Genomic DNA, 21,338 nt, shown 5'->3' with positions numbered 1-21,338 from the left:
ACAATATCAGCACAATTGCAACCCATTTCATAATCATACAATCATAAAATATAAATGAATATATACATATTTATAAAATATCAGCAATACTGTATGACGATCATTCTTATAAGAAATATCATTTAAATCCAGGACGACTGAACGAAACTTCGCCCCCTGTTGGCGACTACGACACACGCTTCTGTTTGTTATGTGTTTGCTAATAAAGTTATGTTGACGAAATTTGAAATCAAGATGGCGGTGTGCATACCGCTGTCTGTAAAGATGTCACCCTCAGCTTTACTGGGCTTTAGGTGTCTTTTGACTAAACAATATTCCTCCAGAAAGCTGCTAAAATCTTTGACCGAGGTCTGCAGACGAGGTGAGGCGAGTTTTTGGTGAGTCGTGTTGATGGTGTTAAAAGAGTTTGACCGGTGGTGTAAAGCTAATGTCGACAACTCGACCTAGCTCTTCTTTTAATAACACTTTGCTGTAGTTTACATTCTCTTAAAGTTAACCTGATATTACTAGAAATATCGGTAACACTTTACTTGAAGGTATCTACATAAGAGTGACATGACACTGTCATGAACACATGACACAGTCATGACACATGAACCCTAACCCTAACCATAACTTGTCATGACAAAAACCGAATGACACAAGTGTTATGTCATAAACGTTTATGACTTGTTTATAAACGTTTATGACACGTTCATGACAGTGTCATGTCACTCTTATGTAGATACCTTCAAGTAAAGTGTAACCGAAATATCTAACCTTCTGTACAAACTTACCTTGTTGTTTTCACTGGGTCTATCAGATGTCAAACTAGCTATCCCTTGCTAACCTTTGGTCCGTAGCAGCAACGTATTATCGCAAGGTCTAAAAAATATACACAAAATATAAAATAGCCAGTTAGCTTATCTGTGTTTGTTAAAATGTGATTAAAGGTTGCTCGGTGAAAGCCCAGCAGGCGGTGGAGGAGAGCGGGGCAAGCACCGCCGGGTTCCGCAGCCCTCTGGATCACTACAACGGGCTGATCAGAGACGGGTCGCTGCGGGAGGATGAGCACCAGAAAGCGGTGCTGCAGACACTGGACCAGCTCCACAAAACACTCCGAGGATACAGCAACACACCGACATCTTTCTTCTCCAAGGTAGAGAGAGAACACTCCAATGATTGTTGATGTTTTCATCGTTTTAATTATTAATTAATATTTTTTTTAATTTTTTAAACAACATACAATTCGCAACATGAACATACCCCCCGCCCCCTTCCTCATCACCACCCACCCAGACAAAAATCAAAAGATGACACTAACTACAATATTCAAGACAACAAAATTGACAATAAACCAAATAAACATATGTATAAATGACAACACCATAAACCCATCATACACGTCTCTCCCCAGCACAAAGCTTCTTAGGAGTCCTCCAGAAAGCTCAGGTACTTTCCCCATTTTCTAGTATAGACATTCAATCTGGCAAACCGTTTATATGACATTTTTTCAAACGCTGCCACCCTAGCCATCTCACAAGCCCACTCCTGGATTGACGACACCCCTTCATTCATCCATCCTCTTAAAATAATCTGTCTGGCTATCATTAGACCAGTCTGGACCCAGCTTCTTATGTGATAATTAACTTGTCTTTTAATGCTGATATAAAAATATTAGCCTTAGTTTACTGCTACACGTCAAAACCTTGGTAGGCAAAATTAGTTACCATTTTTTGATGAACATGTTTTCCACCACCATCATTAAAACACTAAATTAGATTGAATAGTAGAGTGGAATTACAGAGACATGTACATCCATCTATGTCAAGGAGCACTGAAGCTAAACAAACACCAAACACCTTACTAAGACTATTGTTTTCCCTTTATTTACCTATATACTGCCTCTATATTTGGAAAAGGGGTCTTTGGAAGTTGTGCTCAAGTTTAGGTTCTTCTCGTTCTCCTGGGACTTATACTACTTTTTCATTTAATTTCACTTTTACGTAATGTCACTACCTGTTTTTTGTCTCTGTAATCTGTGTATACATATATTTTATTCCCTGATAACAGGCCAACAACCAGGTTTATGTCTTAGATTCTCATTTTGCTTGAGTATGCGTTTTTCCTTTTATACATATTTGCGTGAGCACTGTTGGAGGGAGCCTGAGAACAAAGGATTCTATTGCTGACTGCAACAACTGCTTCTCTTTGTTGCTTGAAAACTTGGAACTTGTTGGTTTACTAAACTCACCTACTTTGGTATGAGTCCTGCACCTGTTTAAGTAATTGACTTTATTCATTCAAGATGGTAAGTGTTATATTCAATTCTTCTGTAGACGTTTATTTATGTTGGGATCATTTTGTAACACCAGAACCTGTTCGCTGATTTTGTCTTTCAGTTATTCACCAAACCGACTGCTCCAAAAGGTTACTACATCTACGGTGATGTTGGTAAGAGATATAAGGCCACAGAGTTACAAATATAAATTATATTTCTCTGACAGTTTGTGTTTAAGTTTTTCCCTTAACTCACTTGCATGCATGCATGCTCTTTTTTTTTCAGGCACAGGAAAAACTATGGTGATGGATATGTTTTATTCATACGTTGAGACTGAAAAGAAAAAGAGGGTACATTTCCACGGCTTTATGTTGGACGTGCATAAAAGTGAGTATGCCTTGTTTCAAAGATGCACATTGTCAGAGATGAGAAGCAGCATTTACAGTTAATCTGAGAGGGGGGGGGGTTAATGTTCATAGTTGACTTTCTTTGCTCCTAACAGCCACTAGGGGGCAAATAAGTATCTAAGCTATGAGCAAATTAATGAATGTATGAATGAATGAGTTCAAGGTGGATGAGGTGTTCTGCATCCAAAAAAGGGATGGTGTCCTCCCAGCTGCAAAGGGCTGTTTGGTGCAATGGGAAACTACATGAGCAGAAACATTTTTGTTGTTGTTAATTAAATCACACCAGGATATACATTTCATCATCCAAAATATCAGTACACCAGGTTTACATAAACGTTTGTCTTGTAGTTTTGTAAGCTTGTGGTAATAATGGCTTTTCCACCCGCGCCCTGTTGCATTTCTTCATTCTTGTCACCGTTGAGCAGCTTTTCAAAAATAACCTGTAGGCTATAGACATAGTAAAAGTTTATTCAAATCCAGCTAACATCCTGCCTCCATTGCACAGCCTAGCCTGAGATATAGTAATGTTGTTGTCTACAAAGTAATGCCACCAAAGGGCGACCTCTGTGTCCTGGCCTACTCCTTTTCATTCATCATTAATTTAATTCATTTAATCACATGTCAGTGGTTACAGACAACCCACTGAATCAGCAGCTCTGAGCCCGGTGATTTGCATCTATGACACTGTGTATCTTTGTTAATATATTTGTGCCAAATGGTGAGAATTATTTTGTAATTCCAGCTGGCAGCAACAGCCTGGTGTATTTAACCATATAAACCAGCTTTAGGTATATTCGCATATAATCTGTTTTAAAAAGAAAAAAAGCAAGCCTACACACTGCCCTATGCACTGTCAGCATTTTATCCTGAGAGGCTGTAAATGTGTTGTTTAAGTTAGGGTAAAACGTGTTGTATTTTGCATTTGCATTTTATTGTTCAGTGGCATGCTTTCATTTCAGTACTGATGTGAAATGAACACTTCACATCACGCTTTATTCAAAGTCTAGAAAAACACAGCGCTGTGGTTGCTGTACTGAGCTTATATTTCCTGTTTTAGTCACCACATTTGGGTTTTGCTATATTTAAAGCACTGCATACGTGTTAAGATATATATATGTATGCTGTCAAAGCACTTTAAATGGGTCCAGTAAAAGTAAAAGAGTATGTTTCTTTTATAAAGTTAGACTAAACTATAAAACATAAATAGCAAATAGCTCCCACTCTATATTAATAGTGTATTGAAAAGATATAAATTCATGAGACAACTTTTACTTACTCTTTTTTTTTTCGGGCATTTTAGGCCTTTAATTCCACAGGACAGATGAAGACATGAAGGGGGAGAGAGAGGGGGAATGACATGCAGCAAAGGGCCGCAGGTCGGAGTCGAACCCGCAGCCGCTTGAGGAGTAAACCTCTATATATGTGCGCATGCTCTACCAACTGAGCTAACCTGGCCACATTATTTGCTCTTTTTGTTGTTGTTGGTCTTTAGGGATCCATCGGCTGAAACAGAGCATGCCAAAGAGAGAAGCAGGGAGAATGGCCAAATCCTATGATCCCATTGCTCCAGTTGCTGAGGAGATCAGTGAGGAGGCTTGTCTTCTGTGCTTTGATGAGTTTCAGGTATTTGTGTTTTCTAACGTTCCTGCATACCACATATACCATATAACCTTTAACCTAAACCGTGTTGTTCCAGTGCTTTACCAAAAGTTAATTTACCTGTAACACACATTTTAGGTCACTGATATCGCTGATGCCATGATTCTCAAGCAGCTCTTTGAGAATCTGTTTCTGAAGGGTGTTGTTGTTGTGGCCACTTCCAATCGTCCCCCTGAAGGTCAGTAACAACACATCCTGAACATTTCTTTTGTCTGCCTAAATGCCATCAGAAACTTTTCTCACTGCTTGACATGAACACAACTGATGTCGACGTTTTATGTCTTTGATCTACAACCTATAACTCATGGTGTCAAAGTAGGATTTTGGTCACAGTTTAACCAATTAAGAATTGACAATCACATTTTTTTTAAAGTCAGTATGTCAAAACCACTTTTCTGTGGTGCCTCAGACTACAAGTGTGCATCCAGATTCCTTTTGATGTGAACACAACTTTGATTGAATTCAGTTAAACCTTTATGATTTAAGTATAACATATGCATTACAGTGGGCCTTCCTACACACCGTTGCATCAATGCTTGTGTTTTAATAACCTAGCAACAACATACAAAATCCCCTTACAGGACATTCCAGATTGACGGCAGCATCAATACAACATTAGGCAATTTTAAGCGTAACTAGGAACATTGTAAAAACAACTCATGGCCCACTCTTTCCCCTCAGACTTATATAAAAACGGGCTGCAGAGAGTAAACTTCGTGCCGTTTATTGCTGTGTTGCAGGTAAGAAAGGAGATGTGTGTGTATATATATATATATATATATATATGATTTCTTCTTTTTATTTTAAAAGCACCTGTTGTCAATCATTTGTCTCTCACATGCAGAAATATTGCCAAACTCTTCGCCTGGATTCTGGGATAGATTACCGCAGAAGGAACAGACCCTCTGCTGGAAAACTTTACTTCCTGTAAGAAATCCATAAAGTCATTGCAAGCCATATCTTGATCTGTTGTGTGCATGTGCTGTGTATTAATATTGCATTTACTGCAGCTCCAGTGAGCCTGATGTGGAAGCGACACTAGACAGGATGTTTGATGAGCTGGCTTTTAAGCAAAATGACAGTAAGTGGACATTTTACTTAATTCAGCAGCTGAAATGTAATGTGGTTTTCAGCAGTCTTTCATATCACATGGTGTCCTTACATACAGTTTTTTCCCCACAGTAACACGGCCAAGAGTTTTGAATGTTAACAACAGGAAAGTCCGTCTGAACAAAGCATGTGGGACCATTGCGGACTGCACGTTTGAGGAGCTGTGTGATAGAGTAAGTCTCTCCGACTTTTTAGATAGATGTTGTGGGATGGATAGGATGACATAACTGTGGCAAAACTGTTGTGCATCAGTCTTGAATTTTGGCGTCTTACAGTGCAGATATACTCAAAAAACACGTTGGTTTGTCACATTATTTTGCATTCTTTATCACACAAATCAGGTTTTTGCTCGCACACATATCAGGTTTTTGCTCACAATGTTGGTGAACAATGGTAGTCAATTGTCTGCATGTTGTTGTTGTATTGAATGTCCAGCAAAAACTACATTGCACTCCAACATATGAGGATATCTAAGCAGTGTTTATAAGGGACAAACCATTAGCAGCAGTCTGGCCTTTCTTTGTTTTCCTAGGAATTTCAGATTGATGGTGGAAAATTTACAAATGTCCACGAAAATAGGTTTGCATTATAACTGGATTTCTACATACGGTTGACACAATCCTGCTATAATGCCCTTATAAAGTCATTATAAAATCTGATGTTGCCTTGAAAAATCTTTGTACTGTACCCTTCAGAGTCAAAAACCCACACAGTATGACACTATCGCATACTGTATACTGAAGCTCTATCATGATAATGTTGATTTAAATATTAAAACAGCAAATCTTCGTTACACCAAATACAGAAATCAAGATTTATTGTCTCACTTTATACACCCTTCCCTGTATTTCTTTCAGCCTCAGCCTATTTGGTTCCTTCTGAAACGCTGGGAACTCTACCAGAATTTAAAACCAAGTTCAACCGGTTTGAACCGTTATTGGTTGTGTTACGTGTTTTTAAATGATTGACTCACAGGTGCCCTGTGGCGGCTGAAGCAGTCTAAAGAAATGGGGAAAAAAACAAAGTCATAAAGTCACAGGTTTCTAGTAAACAAGCATTTTCAGACAAAGTGTGGTTTTATTAAAACGCAGGAAATAGAAATTGTACAGCAACTTAAACCGGTGTGCTGGCCAATAATTAGGCTTATTACATACAAGCCATATTATTGTGATGCCCAGTGTTTGAATGTAAATGTTTCAGCCTTTAGGGGCCAGTGACTACCTGGAGTTATCCAGGCTGTTTGACACCGTCTTCATTCGACACATTCCTCTGCTGACGCTGAACAAGAAAACACAAGCCAGGCGACTCATAACGCTCGTGGACTCCTTCTACGACCACAAGGTACACTGCTGCTATTTGCGTGCCCACTTCACTAAAACACCAAATCTTAGCTATTTGTTTGGGATTTTTATAATGCTTTTGTCTTGTTTCAGGTGCGGGTGGTGATTCTTGCAGATCATCCACTGGATGATATGTTTGTACACAATGGTGATCACGGTCACGATGAGAGCCACATTCTGATGGACGACCTGGGGCTGAAAAGGGTGAGAGGAGCTCTGACTGTGTTTTCACAGCTAAACCACGTTTTAATGTTTGGTGTGTACTTTCAGTCGTTAAGTAGATGATTAAACTGGTTCAGGCTGTCGGCTGTCAGTGAGTGGAGTTCAAAACACACTGCTGAATGTTAGTCGGCCCACTTTATTGCGTTTTTTTTTTTTTTTTTCCAATCAACTAAGTGCTTTCCCTTTGCCAAGAATGTCTAACCCTCCTAAGTGTGTTATTTTAATAATAGAAACCGATATCTGTAATTTTTAAACTGCATCTAGATTTGGATTGGCATTAGAGTATACATATTGATAAATCCGGGGATGCGTGGATCAGATTATTTAAAGTTAGTCCCTAAAAAGAAAAAAAAAAGAACAGAGAAATGTTCCAAAATGCCTCGTCTCTCAATGTTAAAAAAAAATCCATGGATCCACAGATTTTCCTTACCACCAAATTTCATTGAAATCTCTTAATAAGTTATTGGGGATATCTTGCTTAATAACTAATAAACACCTGGGGACCTTTTGTTGCATTTCTCTTGCCCTTATTTCCTGTTGTCTCTTTACTAACACATCTAATTAAGGCAAAACATGCCACACCACACACACACACACACACACACAAAAAAAAAAAAAAAAAGAGTTGTTTTTTCAGGATCAGAATATAAAATAACTAAACATCAGGTAAAACGTATAAAAGGTATGTGTGCAATAAAGGGAAGATTTGTGTAGACTAAAAGAGTAAAGGTTTAAAGATATTAAGAGATAATCTGAGATCTCTTTAGTACACTCAAAAGATTTAAAATGTAATGAGTAAAGATTTGTGTCATGACTGCAGCACACGGTGATTTTTCTGTTGAATTAGAGCTAATGTGAAGCCATTTGATCGTTGCCCATATTTTTAAAGAAGTGCACATCACATCCCAAGTTTCCCTAACCGATTAAATTACATTTTTTATTTAATTTGATGTGATTTTAACAGGATGAAGCCAGCAGTCTGTCCATCTTCAGTGGAGAGGAGGAAATGTTTGCCTTCCAGAGGACAGTGTCTCGCCTCACAGAGATGCAGACAGAAGAATATTGGTTGGAAGGTGACAGAAGCACTAAATCATAGGTGTAACATTTTTAAAAGTGGACCATATTACGCAACCTCCATATACTTCACAAACTGTACTCTTCTCTGCCAAAAAACAGCCCAGACTGAACACTACTCCTACTCATCTTATCCGACACAAACCCAGTTGGACTGCTCAACAGTTTGTGTGCAAATGCTGTACAGGGAATATTTATTGAAATCTTAAAGCCTTTAATGACTTTCTTGTGACATTGCACTTTACACATCATTTTTAAGATTAACTTTAGGGTGTCATATTGCTTTTAACTCCGTTTTATATAGTGGTCCAACTGTATTTACTTTTATTAATCTGTGGGAAAGAGCTGGACGGCTTTTGGAAATGGATTCCCAAAGGACTTTTATGAAGATTTAGGGGCCTTTCAATCGTGGCTCTTTTGAAAATATAATGCATCTCAATGAGTTGTTTATGATTCTAATGCAAGCCTAAATACAGTGGCAGCAGATTGATTGAGATTTAAAGCTGTGTTTATTTCTGATTTATGTGGATGGTGCATGTGAAATGTTTGTCTCAGAACATTTCACAGATGCACTGAACAATAATATTTGTCTCCTATTAACAGTATCTTCATTTGGCAGATAAAAAGGAAACATGTATCACAGGAAGTATTTTTTAGTTTACATATTACTTCCAGTGCACTATATTATATAATATATGTATCCATATATCTTCATGAAGGAAACAAACAATGGTTCAGGTGTTGGAGTTGGTTAAGGTTTACCTGTTTGCCTTTTTACATGAATCTTTTCTTTATTTAAAACACTCAGTTATACACACTGCCTTAAAAAACAAAGGAGCAGTGTGGGAAGCATAAGTGAGAACAAGCTTCAAAGTTTATCTCAAGTACAAACAAAAGAAAAGTGTTATTAGGACAGTTGGTGGTATTTAAACTGTTATTTTGTGCAGAAACTAAATCTTAAGACCTTTCTAAAGCTGTTTCATGTTCAACTGTGAATTACATTCATTTAAATTATGTTTTTTAACTTGCAACAGCAATTCTGTGTCAGTGAGGTTAACGGCTACATTACATCTGTTTGGTCAAGTCAATTTTAACGATTCAGAATCAGAAAGGAGATTATTGCCACAGTAGTTACCCTACTTGGAATTTGCCTTGGTGATTGGTGCATACATACATAAACAAACATAAACATGAATAATAATTGACAATAAATACAGAAACTAGACTAGACTAATATATACAAAATAGCTGTTTAAGTAGTTTAAGCACTGTGTGCAATGGGCAGATGTATAGTCCAGGATTGCCCAAATAGTTTTTATTTTTGGGAAAAAACATTAAAATTTTAAAGATTTTTAGTCAAAAAACACACACTTGTGATATGTTTGTAATTGTAGAGTGTAAACTCCTCTTCAGGTCATTAAGACATGTAAGAAAATGAAATGTATAGTTTGCAGTTTACAACAAATGCCATTTATCACTAACTTTTGACCATTTTTATTTTACATTATTTTAAAAGGTACAGTATCTACAGTTATTTTTTGTTGCAACCAGGGTAGTAGCTACCATGAATGAATGAATGGTTAATTTGGGTTATACATTATAAGGAACAAAGCATAACAATTTGTACGAATTAGCAACTGACAAAACCATTTTCATTACCACTGAGTTCACTGAAGTCATGTTATGTGTATTTTTTGTGTGAATTTGTGGTTTTAGCAGCCTGGTTGGAGTATACAGTATACACCCCACAATTAAAAAAAAAAACTATCAGAAGATGGGTAGTTTGAAGTAAGATTTAAATATGTTTAGACGCAAGTATTCTAAAGATTTGACTACTTTGACAACAAACAAATAAAAACATAAGTAAGATTCAGTATTTATCCACTGTAATTTTACTCCTAGCAATGTGGGAAGTGCTTTAAAACCGTTAGTGGGAGACAAATGTGATAGAAAAATCCAAATACTTGAAACATTTAGAGATTTTATTATGAAAATGGAATGTCCTCAGTATTTCTAACATCCTAGTTGTGATCCTGATTTCAACTTTAATCTTGCAGTAATACTCATTTTCCAGACTTGAAACTAATGTTGCAAAAATCTTGTTCTAAGCAGTTTTCAACAAAGAGGTAAGTGATTATGGTTACTTCTACTTCAATAATGTAATATCAAAGTCGAATAACAGTAGACTACTTTAGCTTCAGTAGTATTTTGGAGTATACTCTTCTTAAAATCCTAAGATGGTCATGTAAAAAGGTGCACACAATGATGTCACTGGCCTGCGGACATCTCCATATACTGTCACTTTAATTTCAGTGCAGTCCAGGGGGCAGGATCGTGAGGTTTTCCTTCCCTTGGACTCGGATCGTTTGCAGCAACCACGGCAGCAGCAGCAGATTAAATGAAGTGTATCTGCAGGCTGATGGCCACACGGAGGACACAGTGCTGGCTTGTTCAAGATGCCAGAGATGTACAGCCTGAATGCATCTTTATGGGGGTTTTTTTAGCTCTAGAGAGGGCGGATTTAAGCCTTGCCACATTTCTCCAGTAGCTCCCTTTTTATAACGAAAGCTGCAGGGCCTTGAGAAAGCAATCCGCCTTGATGGTATCTGGACAGCAGCGCACTGCACAGGCGAATGGCAGCTCTCTGCATGGGTGATAAAGAACTTGGGGAAAGGAAATGGTCAAGATGGCAGCTGTGTATGGACTGATACAGCTGATGTGGTGGCGTTAGGTGTAGTAATTTTCATTTTTCTTTGGCATGCGCGTCGCAGGATCGCTGTGCAGGACGCGGACGCTTGTAAAGGAACGCTGTTTGGATTTCCTCTGAAGACTTCGCCGACTCTTCCTATCTTTAACCCCACATTTCGCCAAATTACAATGCATGTTGGCCAGGGTGTGGGCTGTGCACGAGAAAAGGCAATGTTTTGTTAATGCTGGTCAGTCCGATCAGCTTTGTGTGCTGCGGATAGACGCCTTGCAGGACAGACAGACACGTGCTGGGACTGGGCTGCAGGCTGGACATTTGCATACCGTGCATTAGTAAATAAACTGTCTCTGAAGCCTGCACGCAAACATTGATGGAATGCGACCTGAGTGATTTTATAACCCTTTGTGCAGCGACCGAGATATTGCGATTAACATGGCTGAAGCGCCGCGCAACGGCAACGAGTCTCCCTTAAACGTTGAGATAGATCCGGATTTCGAGCCCCAGAAGCGGCCACGGTCCTGCACTTGGCCACTGCCCCGTCCGGAGTCTGGTGCGGACAAGCCTGGAACAAATGACACTGACGTAATCCCTGAAGAAGATGACGAGGGTGGCAGCAGCACGGAGAGCGGCGATGCTCAGAAAGCCAGCATCGGTGTTGTCAAATCCCGTGTGCCGAGCAGCAGCTCTGTCTCCGAGCCTGTGGAGGTCCAGCGCGGCCCCTGTAAGGAGGAGGCCGCCGATGGCTCGCCTTCCTCGGCGCAGACCCCCACCGCGGCTCTGGGCGGCTCTGCCTCCCAGCAGCTGAGGAAGTCCTCCGCCCGCAGGAACGCCTGGGGCAACTACTCCTATGCAGACCTCATTACCCAAGCCATCGAGAGCTCCCCCGAGAAAAGGCTCACCTTGTCCCAAATCTATGACTGGATGGTGAGGTCTGTGCCATATTTCAAGGACAAAGGCGACAGCAATAGCTCTGCTGGCTGGAAGGTGAGCGGTGACATGTTGGTGCTTCCTGTCATCATAAAGTTCTCCATACTGTGGTCATATAAGGCACACAGCTATCCTTAATGAGGATAGCATCATAGATAGAATAGAGATTGAGGAAAAAGAGGAGTCTGCAAACACAGGTTATTTTCAGAAACCAGCATATAGCCTATAGGGTGGTTTTAGGTTTATTATAAGGCATATTTGGGTGTCAGAGTAAATAATCAGCAGGGAGTTGGGAAATCTGTGGCTGCCTGACAAGCACATGGTGTAAAATTACCCAAGTTGCTGCCAATAGGGTACAGTTGTAATGGTGTGTGCATCAAAATACACACGATTAGTTCTGCACCTAAAACCAAATCAGAGCACACATTAATCCAGTAAACAAGGTAGTGGGTTATGAAAGTCAAGATTTAAAAAAGGGAATGCAAAGTCAATTTCACTTTCAGACAAACTGCTCACACTGCAGCACACACAGGGGCTTCTTACAAGCTCCAGCAGGGCCCTGCCTCTGTTTGATTTTAAGGATTAGTTCGGCCTGGAAAACCAATTCATCTGTCATGGAATCAAGTCTGATGAAAGCTTTGAGCTTTGCAGGATTTAGATGGTGGTAGAGGAGGGGGCGTGTTAGAAAAACTGGAAATAGGTTTGTAATCCAAACTGTGGGATTTGGGATGCAGTCTGATTTCCAGGGAGTTTCTTAATGGAGGAAATACAGTAACGGTCAAGATTGTTCATTAAAGCTCATCATCATGATGTGACATGTTGATGGTAATTAATTGGAGTATAACATCTGAGCAGTGTGTTGATACTAATAACTGATTAATCTGCACAGAATCAGCAGGTAGTTAATATTTAAGATTAGTGGCGGGCTGTTTTCATTCATGTTTTGGATGCTTGTTTGCGTTCAGGGGCCTGCAGGCAGATATTTACCTCGCAGAGGAATGCTGGGGTTTCAGAAGTGCTGACATCAGCATTTCATGGAAGATGCTTTTGTATCAGTGTGACATTCAGCAATCAGTTTAAGGTTGGTCATCTGTATCTGCAAAGCATGTTGAGGGTGGGACTGAGGGGTTGTAAATCCAGACCTGTCACACTTCTCTACACCAGACTCAATGACAGCCTTTGTGTGCAGCTCCAACATGAGGTTAAATTCCCTAACAAATCCAAACAAAATACTCCACTCCTATACAGATGAGCAGCCAGAGGCTCGACCCCCGCTGTGTGCCACACTGTCTTTTTCACGTGGCCCGGGGCACAAGAATCAATCAGCTGACTATAAATTATGTAGGTCAATGTGTAGCAGTGTGAGAGAAGCTCAGTGTTTCTCTCTGGATCTGGCTCTGGCTAAACTGGCATAGCTCCAGTCCCCGCTCAGAACGAGGCTTTGCTCACTGGGTGCTGCAGAGCTGCTCTGACTGCATGGGGGAGGGGCAGTCAGGAGTTGCTCTTTGTGATTTTTCTTTTTAAACGCTGTATGGCTTTTACCGTATCTACCTGTGCAGCATTCAGAAAATGTAACTCATCTCTGGAGCTTTAAAGATACAATAACATCCATTAGATATTTCTTTTTAAGAAGCAGGCCTGATAGCTTTAGCTGCTACATGTCACCCAGACACAGGCTGTTTTCCAACAACAGTGTTTTCCCTAGGTTTGTGGAAGACTAAGGTGCATGTATTTGGCGCGGGGTATTACGGGTCCTCCCCCAAGAAAATGTTGCATTATTAAATTGAAAATTTTTTTGGTCCATTATTATTACCATATCTGTTTCTAAAACATTGGAAAAGCTAGAGCAGATAATAAATAAATAACACTCAAAAAGCTTAAAGACAAAACTTTCTAAAGAAGTCCACTGGGGTCCAACTATAATCATTGGATCTGAGAAAAGTAATTTAGTTACTTTTATTTCGCTTAGGTGGTGCCCAAAACGGCTTGGGTGCTGCGCATAAGCCTTATAATGGTAGGGGAAATCCTGCAGAATATAACAGGAATGTTGTCTTTTACACACATAGTCCAGGATTACAGTTTATCTTATTTCACAGCAAACCTTAACTACCTGTATACAAGAGGTAGACATAATACAATCATCACCTGTATAGCATGACATGCAAATTTAACCGCTTTGTAATAAATAACTGCCTTTGTGTAGCTTATAACATATTTAGTTGCATCAAAGTGTAGAATTGAGGTCCTTGGACATGTTTGAGGTTGTGGATTATGTTTTATTGTACTGTGTTATGTTGCAAAGTGTAGCTGCTATTTCACCAACCTGCTGTGGTACAATTAAGGCCTCATACATGACCACAGAGTTCAATCAAAATCTCGCTGACAGGCTCAACCAGAATCAAAGTGTCACAAAGATTTGTTTATATAATGCAGGGCTGTTGTATTGGGTTGCATTAGACCGAACAGGACAGGTGTTGCTTTTATTGAGTCCACTCTAGTCCATTTGGGTTAGGGTTAGTATATAGGGTTAGTATATTCACAAATATTCACAATTTACTACTATAACTAGGGATGTCATTTAGCTTAAAACGACTAAAAACAATTAGCCAGTAAGATAATTGGCACTTATTTTCTTGTTGAACGACTAATCGATTAATCATCTAATCGTTTTGGCTCTTAATTGACATACACCCTGATTTTAGCTATTTTTAGGGATCTGTATTGAGAAGGAAAACGTGAGAGATCTATGCATCCCTAACAAAAAGATATTCTCAAAAAAAGATATTCTCATGGTTTCAGTTCATATGTTATCTGACAAAGCACATACTTTGTTATAATTATACAATTCAGAGGAATTGAGAGTCAAAGTATTAGAGCATAAAAAGGCAAAAGCATGCTTGGGTCTTTTATTCTAAAGGGCACCTGAGCAAACCCTAACACAGGTAACATAGTTAACACAGGTTTTTATACTTTGTTTTTTTATGGATTAAAGACATGAGTTACAACACATTGTTAAGTGAGCTTTTGAGGCGCTGGACAAAGCCAGGATAGCTGTTTCAAACTTTCTGGTCTTTGTGCTAGCCGGCATGATAAGCTAACTGGCTGCTGGCCGCAGTTTTATATATACCGTACAGACATGAGAGGTATTAATCTTCTCATCAAACTCTCGAGTATTTTCCAAAATATCAAAGTATTTCTTTAAAGATTTACGTTTTCAGTAGGAACGAGTGTTCTTGGGGCTGAGTGCCACAGTGTAGGGAAGTCGGAAAGTATTGAGAAATGGACTAGCATGCTGTTCATTTTGGTCTTTTCTTTTTTGTTCATAGGAAGAAAAACACAGAAACACATCAGCTTTATTCTTTTAAGTCAGCACTTTAACCTAATTAGGAGATCATTGGTAATCTCAGCGATCAGCAAAAGTCACCAACCTTTCCAGTGAACTTACGGTGGGTGGAAGTGAGAAAAGAAAGAGCGAAGAGGTACCTGAAGTTTAATTTCTGAGAATCACATGAGCTTTGTTGTTGTAAGTAATGACAATGTTTGCCAGTTGACCTAATCTTTAATTGACTTGAAGCAAGGGCTTTGCTGGAAATTTGATGTCAGTGGGTCATTGGCTTAATGCATTCAGAGGAAAACTGTGGCCAACACTCGTTTGTGATCTCTTTTATCACCAAAGCTGGAGAGCAACTTCCCTCACAGCTGCTTTTCATAGAATCCATATGGTAAAGGTCATGGCTAGAGTTGTGCAGCTGTTTGTAAGCGTTGAGCTTCTTTAGTGTTTGATTAGTTTAATCTTCTGAGAGATGGATTTAAATAGGACTTCGGTTTACTCAAGTGAATTTGAGCTTAAGAGAATTATGCTGGATCTTCTCCCAGTTACCGTGGCCCTAGGCTACAGCTGTTTAATTTTGTACATGTTAGGGAACATCTCCAGGGATATCCTGTAGACATTTATGAGCAGCCAGAAATGGGTTACAGTGTGAGGCATTTCGGCAGTATTGTTCACAGTACTTTGCTGTAAATATTTAGTTAGCTTAGTGTCAAAAACCTTGACTTTTCTTTTGTAGGAATCCTACAGTATTGGATGTTGCTTGGTGAAAGTCTTAATTTTCTACCTCTAGTGCAGTGGTTGTCAACCGTTTTGGTTTGTGATCCCTTAAAATAAAGTACTGCCTACATGACGGTTGTGAGCAGTTCAGCCAAAGAGTGCTTTTCCTTTGCTGACCATTTCATTTGAGTGGTTTAAAGAGGCCGGAAGATTTAAAAATATCCAGTTTTGCACATGAAGGAAGATAAATTTAGAGAAAAATCTCCCAAAATACTTGATTTTGTGTCTCTGTGTCTCAATTTTTGGCAATGCCCAAATTTTTCTTGAGACCTCCCAAATTATTTTCCACTTACTACATACACCTACTGACTTACAGCTCCACAGAAACGCCAGTAATATCTTGAAGGGAAATTTCCTTTTATAATAATAGTTCCTTTTAACATTTAAAAAAAATGTTGTAGTTTTCTTCATCCCTTCTATTTTAATAATGATGTTGTACTCTCCAAGTTATTTTTTAAATTCTGGTTGGGGTTTTTAAACAAACTCCCAAGGTAGGTATTTGGCAGAAAAAACAAAAGTGAGTAGGTAAAATTAGTGCTCACACTGTCTAAACACCACAAGGCTCTGATTGTTCAGCTGCCCCCTTGGATTTTTTTTAATCTTTTTTAAGCAATGTATAATTACATCAGAATTAGCTTTATTTTGAAGTATGTTTAGGCACAGAAGGAATTTGACTCATTAAACATTTAATTGTTTTCATTTGTTTTTATTGCAGAATTCCATCCGACACAATCTGTCCCTCCATAGTCGTTTTGTGAAAGTCCAGAATGAAGGAACGGGGAAAAGCTCCTGGTGGATGGTCAACCCAGAAGGAGGGAAAGGAGGCAAAGCTCCCAGACGGCGGGCCGTATCGATGGATAACAGCAAGTACATCAAAGGAGCCCGAGGACGTGCCACCAAGAAGAAAGCCTCGCTGCAGGCAGCTCAAGACGGCAGCTCTGAGAGCTCCTCCAGCCTCTCCAAATGGACAGGAAGTCCCACCTCCCGCAGCAGCGACGAGTTGGACGCCTGGACAGACTTTCGCTCTCGGACCAATTCCAACGCCAGCACACTCAGCGGTCGTCTGTCCCCGATCCTGGCCAACCTGGAGCTGGACGAGGTGCCTGATGATGACTTGCCCCTCTCCCCCATGCTGTACTCCAGCCCCAGCAGCATGTCCCCATCCACTGGGCCCACGGGGCTCTCTGACCTGGCAGGTACCATGAACCTCAACGACGGGCTCTCTGACAACCTGATGGATGACCTTTTAGACAATATCAGCCAGACGGCATCCCAGCAGCCTCCTCCTGGAGAGGAAGACAACGGAGCCAATGGTCAGGGGAGCTCAGTGTTTACCTTCAGCTGCTCAGGAAGCAGTCTGGGTAGCCCCTCTGGCAGCTACGGGCCTAACCCTCTTTTTAGTCCGCCGTCCATCACAAGCCTGCGCCAGTCACCCATGCAGACCATCCAGGAGAACAAGCAGACCACCTTCTCCTGCATCTCGCACTTCGACGACCACCAGACCCTGCAGGATCTGCTCAGCCTTGACTCCCACAGCCCCAGCAACGTCATGCTCACCCAGTCCGACCCGCTGATGTCACAGGCCAGCACCGCCATTGCCCTGCAGAACTCCCGCCGAAACGCCATGCTGCTGCGCAAAGACCCCATGTTGGTGAACCACACCAGTGTGGGTGAGGCCCAAAGCTCTTCAGTGCCTGGTTGGCAAGCTGGCTTGTCAACCTCTGACAAAGACGTGGGCCACCCCGACACAAAGCAGCCCCACCTGAAGTCTCCCGGTAAGAACGCCTCCATGCAGCTCAGCTCTGGTTTGTCCGTCCAGGACCGCTTTTCCGCCGATCTGGATCTGGATCTGTTCAACAGCAGTCTTGAGTCTGACATGGACTCCATCCGCAATGAACTGATGGAAGCAGACTGCCTGGACCTGAGCTTCGACTCTCGCCTCACCTCTGCCCAGAACGGCAACAGGAATTCAGGAAGCTTCTCCAGCTCAAAACAGACCTCCCCTCACAGCTGGGTCCCAAGCTGAGAAGCTCTGTCAGAGCTCAGCATTGGTGAAAAAAAGTAGTGGGGGAAATGTAAATTGGGGTTCATTGTCCTGCATTGTGCAACTATAGGGAAGAAACTACGTAAAAGTGTATTCATGTAGTATTTTTTTTTTCTCCGTTATTTTCAATGTGAAGCATTAAGTTTGGTACTGTATTTTAAGTGTCTGAGACACACAATGGTGTCTTCACAGAGGAGGAAAACAATTCTTTAAAAAGATCAATGCCTGGGCAGTGTGAACAACAACATTGACTGGAATGGAAGTACAGGACATTTTGTTAAAAAAAGCATCAACTCGTGTTAGTCTCAGGGAATCACCCATGCAGTATCACAAAGTGATACATGAAACTGAAGATGAATTATGTTTTCACCCTGCTTTCTCTCCTCTTTCACACCCTTTCATACCAACATTTTTGCCAAACCAGCTGTCAGTCTGTTGTGAGTGACAGCCTGTTTACAGAAAAAGCTGCAGAGAATGTTATTACGTTCCAGTGGAGGTTACTTGACAAACTTTTTTTTTTTTTTTTCTTTTTTTTTTTAAGTTTCTTAGAGAGACATAGCTTAAATGGACTAAAAAATTTAAAAACAAATATATATAAAAATGGTTTTTTTTCCCCCCAATGATTCACAGTCACACACCAAATATCAATCTGTAGAGGTTAATTTGTTATCAAGATGTGAACTGATCTACATTGTGTTTTTTGTATGATGTTTTATTTTTATTTAGCGAATTTTACCCTGTGATTTTAGTGACATTACTGTGAAATCTGTTCCTTCTAAAAAAAGGTGCATTACTGAAGTCTTGATAGTATGGTGTTTCTGCTGCAATTCCTTTTCACCATCTTTCCCTCCTCTTCCACCTACTGCAATATTGGAAGTACTGCTAAGTACACACAGTTTAGGACAGAGTTAAGGACCGTGTTTAGCAAGAAACATGATTTAGCTCTAGTTGACATCATTTACATTAGCAAACACGTAGGACTATTTGGATTAAAATAACCACACTTAGAGCCTCCAAAGCACTCAACTACAATATTCTGGTGTTTGTTAATTTGAAGGAGTTCTTGGTGCTATAAATGAGAAGATAGCAGGGAGTGGCTGCAGATGGAGAGGCATTAGTAGCCTCCCCTTTGTTATCAGCACTATAGCAGGTGCTGGCTCAAATAGTGTTTCCAACCCTGTGAGACGAGTTTGTGTAGTATCTTAGAGACATTTTTGCCATTTGAGAAAGAAACGACCACAGTATTTTAAATATTGCCAAAATATTTCTGCCTTTAATTAAGTGGAAATAGGAGGATATACAGTGTATAAATGTTAAGAACCAGTGATATAAGGGCAACAAAAAAACATCTATCAGCACAGCTTTTGTAGGAACAGCCGGATGAACTTGTTTTAGTTTACTTTTTTATCAGCTGGAAACTGTCAACTTTCACTTGTCTTCTTGTTAATTGAAATTGTATTTATTTTATTTTCCACATGGGCTTATTTTGTGCTTTTCCATATGACGTGTGGTAGAGCTGTGTAAAAGCACTTTTGTTTTAATGGTTTGTTCAACATTTTGACCACCTCAATCAGGTATTGTTTGAGGACTGACCACAAACAGCAAATGATGCCTGAAATGGTGTCCTCTTTTGTAGTCATAGAACATCTAAATGTTACACCTTTTTGAATTTAACAGACATTAATGTTACAGAAATATGGAATCCCATTTGCTTAGTTTTATTTGGATTCACAAAAAATAAATCCTGCACAGCTGTGCTTCCAAATATAATTTTCATAGCCCCAAATGGATGATTTCATACTGAATCTTTTTTTTTTTCTACAGTTATCTTGAGTATCTCTCACTGCCAATATTCCAACTCCATTTCTTCCTATTGCTCCTACAAAAAAAAGACACCAAGTTGACATTGCCAGTTGTAATTCCAATTCCTATCTTGGCTGTATCAAAGATGGTGCATGTAAATAAAGCTTAACGAACCACTGAAAATCTGGAGTTTGTTTGATTTACCTTTGTTTTATTTCTGTCTCTAAAAGGAATTGCACAGCTGCAGATTCTGCAGGCACCGAGGAGGCGATTTGCTATTTGATAATCACATCATGAGCTACGTACCAATCACACACTGTATCCAAGAAGAATGGACCCACTGAGATTAAGTCAAAGTTTTTGAATGCATGGGTGCTCAGGTAGGTGCTGCTCAACAACTGATGCACAATTATATAATTACATACTGTACTGTATATTACAAATTACAGTAATATTGGGAAGTATCTAAAATGCCCAACATTGACATCATAATCTAATAAAAGGACTCTAGTGTAACGTTAGAGCCCTCTACAGATCAAATGCAGTCAGTGTAAGTCCAGATGGACAGGAAATGGGAGAGGAAGCCCGGCTGCATGGATGTTTGTCTCCATGGATACACCACAACAAATCAGCATGTGGAGGCAGAGATTTGGCAGGACTTAAGGTTTGAAATGTTTGGATTTCCCAGTTCCTAAAGGTGTAGATCCTGAGCCATGTGTGACGAATACAGAGTTTCCTCCTCTGTTAAAGTGGAGCAGATGGAGGCAGATCTTTCACGTCTACTCTCAGCACTCAGGGCAGAAATTGAGGAGACTGGATTTCCTCAAGGAGCAGTGACTTCCAGATGTTACAGGTGTGGAAGCTTGAATGGTGGTTGTGATTACTTTGTGTGTCAGATAGCAGTTGCAATTGATTCAGTGTTTGTTTTGAACTGTCTAGATTGCCAGGCAGGTGGAACTTAAAGCTCCCCTCCACTCAAAAATGTAATTTTGCTAATCAGTTGTATGTTTGAACGTCACTGTGCAGAATGATGTGTGACTGTGCAGTTTGACACTAAAAGGCTGTTTTTACATTCATCTGCTGAAGGGATAAAGTTTCTTGGCACTCACCTTAAATCTCAGTTAAAGTCCTGTTTGTACAAGATTATTTTGTGACATTACAACTAATTTAAAGGCCAGTTTGGTTATTGATTAGTCTAATCCGTGTTCCATACAATATGCAATTTTTTACAAGTGTGGCATTCTTAATTATAATAATGCATTTTATTTGTTGGCGCCTTTCAAGACATCTAAGGACACGTTACATCCAAGGACAACAAAAAACATAAAAGCACAATAAATTGATAGTAAAATCAAGGTGACTTGTTAAAAACATTTAATTCAATAAAATTAAGGTGGACATGGTGGAAGCTATGTTGGGTATGCTAATCTAAACACGTGTTTTAAGTTGTGATTTGAAATGATCAAGAGAGTCCAGTTGATGGAAGTAAGGTGTTTTTGTGGAAAACCCATCAGACAAATTATTATTCTAAGCAAATAATTTTTATATGTCTGGAAACACTGGAGGGAGCTTTAACATCTGTTTTAAACTTCCTAAATTGCCAGGTAAGTGGAACTTACATTTTGATTTATTCTGAGTGAAAACTTGATTTACAAAATATCTGTGAAGGTTCTCAGT

The 21,338-nt window shown here is 39.8% G+C and overlaps 3 protein-coding genes across 4 annotated transcripts in view; all 3 read left to right on the top strand.

Annotated features, from left to right (window-relative positions):
• The first annotated feature begins 162 nt into the window (after window positions 1-162).
• afg1la (AFG1 like ATPase a) lies at window positions 163-8,956 on the top strand. Its single transcript, XM_031309971.2, has 13 exons — window positions 163-361; window positions 933-1,138; window positions 2,382-2,433; window positions 2,546-2,647; window positions 4,160-4,290; window positions 4,405-4,504; window positions 5,008-5,066; window positions 5,171-5,253; window positions 5,337-5,407; window positions 5,509-5,609; window positions 6,637-6,777; window positions 6,870-6,980; window positions 7,963-8,956. Exons 1-13 carry the CDS (start codon window positions 211-213, stop codon window positions 8,092-8,094), a joined length of 1,440 nt encoding a protein of 479 aa, XP_031165831.1. The 5' UTR covers window positions 163-210; the 3' UTR covers window positions 8,095-8,956.
• A 1,392-nt stretch (window positions 8,957-10,348) lies between these two features.
• On the top strand, window positions 10,349-19,991 carry foxo3a (forkhead box O3A). Of its 2 annotated transcripts, XM_035994692.1 has the most exons (3): window positions 10,349-11,763; window positions 16,530-17,865; window positions 19,892-19,991. In XM_035994692.1, exons 1-2 carry the CDS (start codon window positions 11,212-11,214, stop codon window positions 17,838-17,840), a joined length of 1,863 nt encoding a protein of 620 aa, XP_035850585.1. In that variant the 5' UTR covers window positions 10,349-11,211; the 3' UTR covers window positions 17,841-17,865; window positions 19,892-19,991. The 2 variants fall into 2 exon arrangements, with proteins under 2 accessions (XP_035850585.1, XP_031165830.1); XM_031309970.2 differs by lacking the exon at window positions 19,892-19,991 and having other exon boundaries at window positions 16,530-19,848.
• A 201-nt stretch (window positions 19,992-20,192) lies between these two features.
• si:ch73-242m19.1 overlaps window positions 20,193-21,338 on the top strand; it is a 33,285-nt gene continuing 32,139 nt past the window's right edge. The window contains exon 1 of the mRNA XM_031309955.2: window positions 20,193-20,514. Coding sequence (XP_031165815.1) covers window positions 20,375-20,514 — 140 coding nt within the window. The 5' untranslated portion in view covers window positions 20,193-20,374. The remainder of the gene's footprint in view (window positions 20,515-21,338) is intronic.

The sequence above is a fragment of the Sander lucioperca genome, chromosome 18 (genome assembly GCF_008315115.2).
Source record: "Sander lucioperca isolate FBNREF2018 chromosome 18, SLUC_FBN_1.2, whole genome shotgun sequence".
Taxonomy (NCBI): Eukaryota; Metazoa; Chordata; class Actinopteri; order Perciformes; family Percidae; genus Sander; species Sander lucioperca.
The sequence above is the reverse complement of the archived record's forward strand: the minus strand, read 5'-3'. Positions and strand labels throughout refer to the sequence as shown.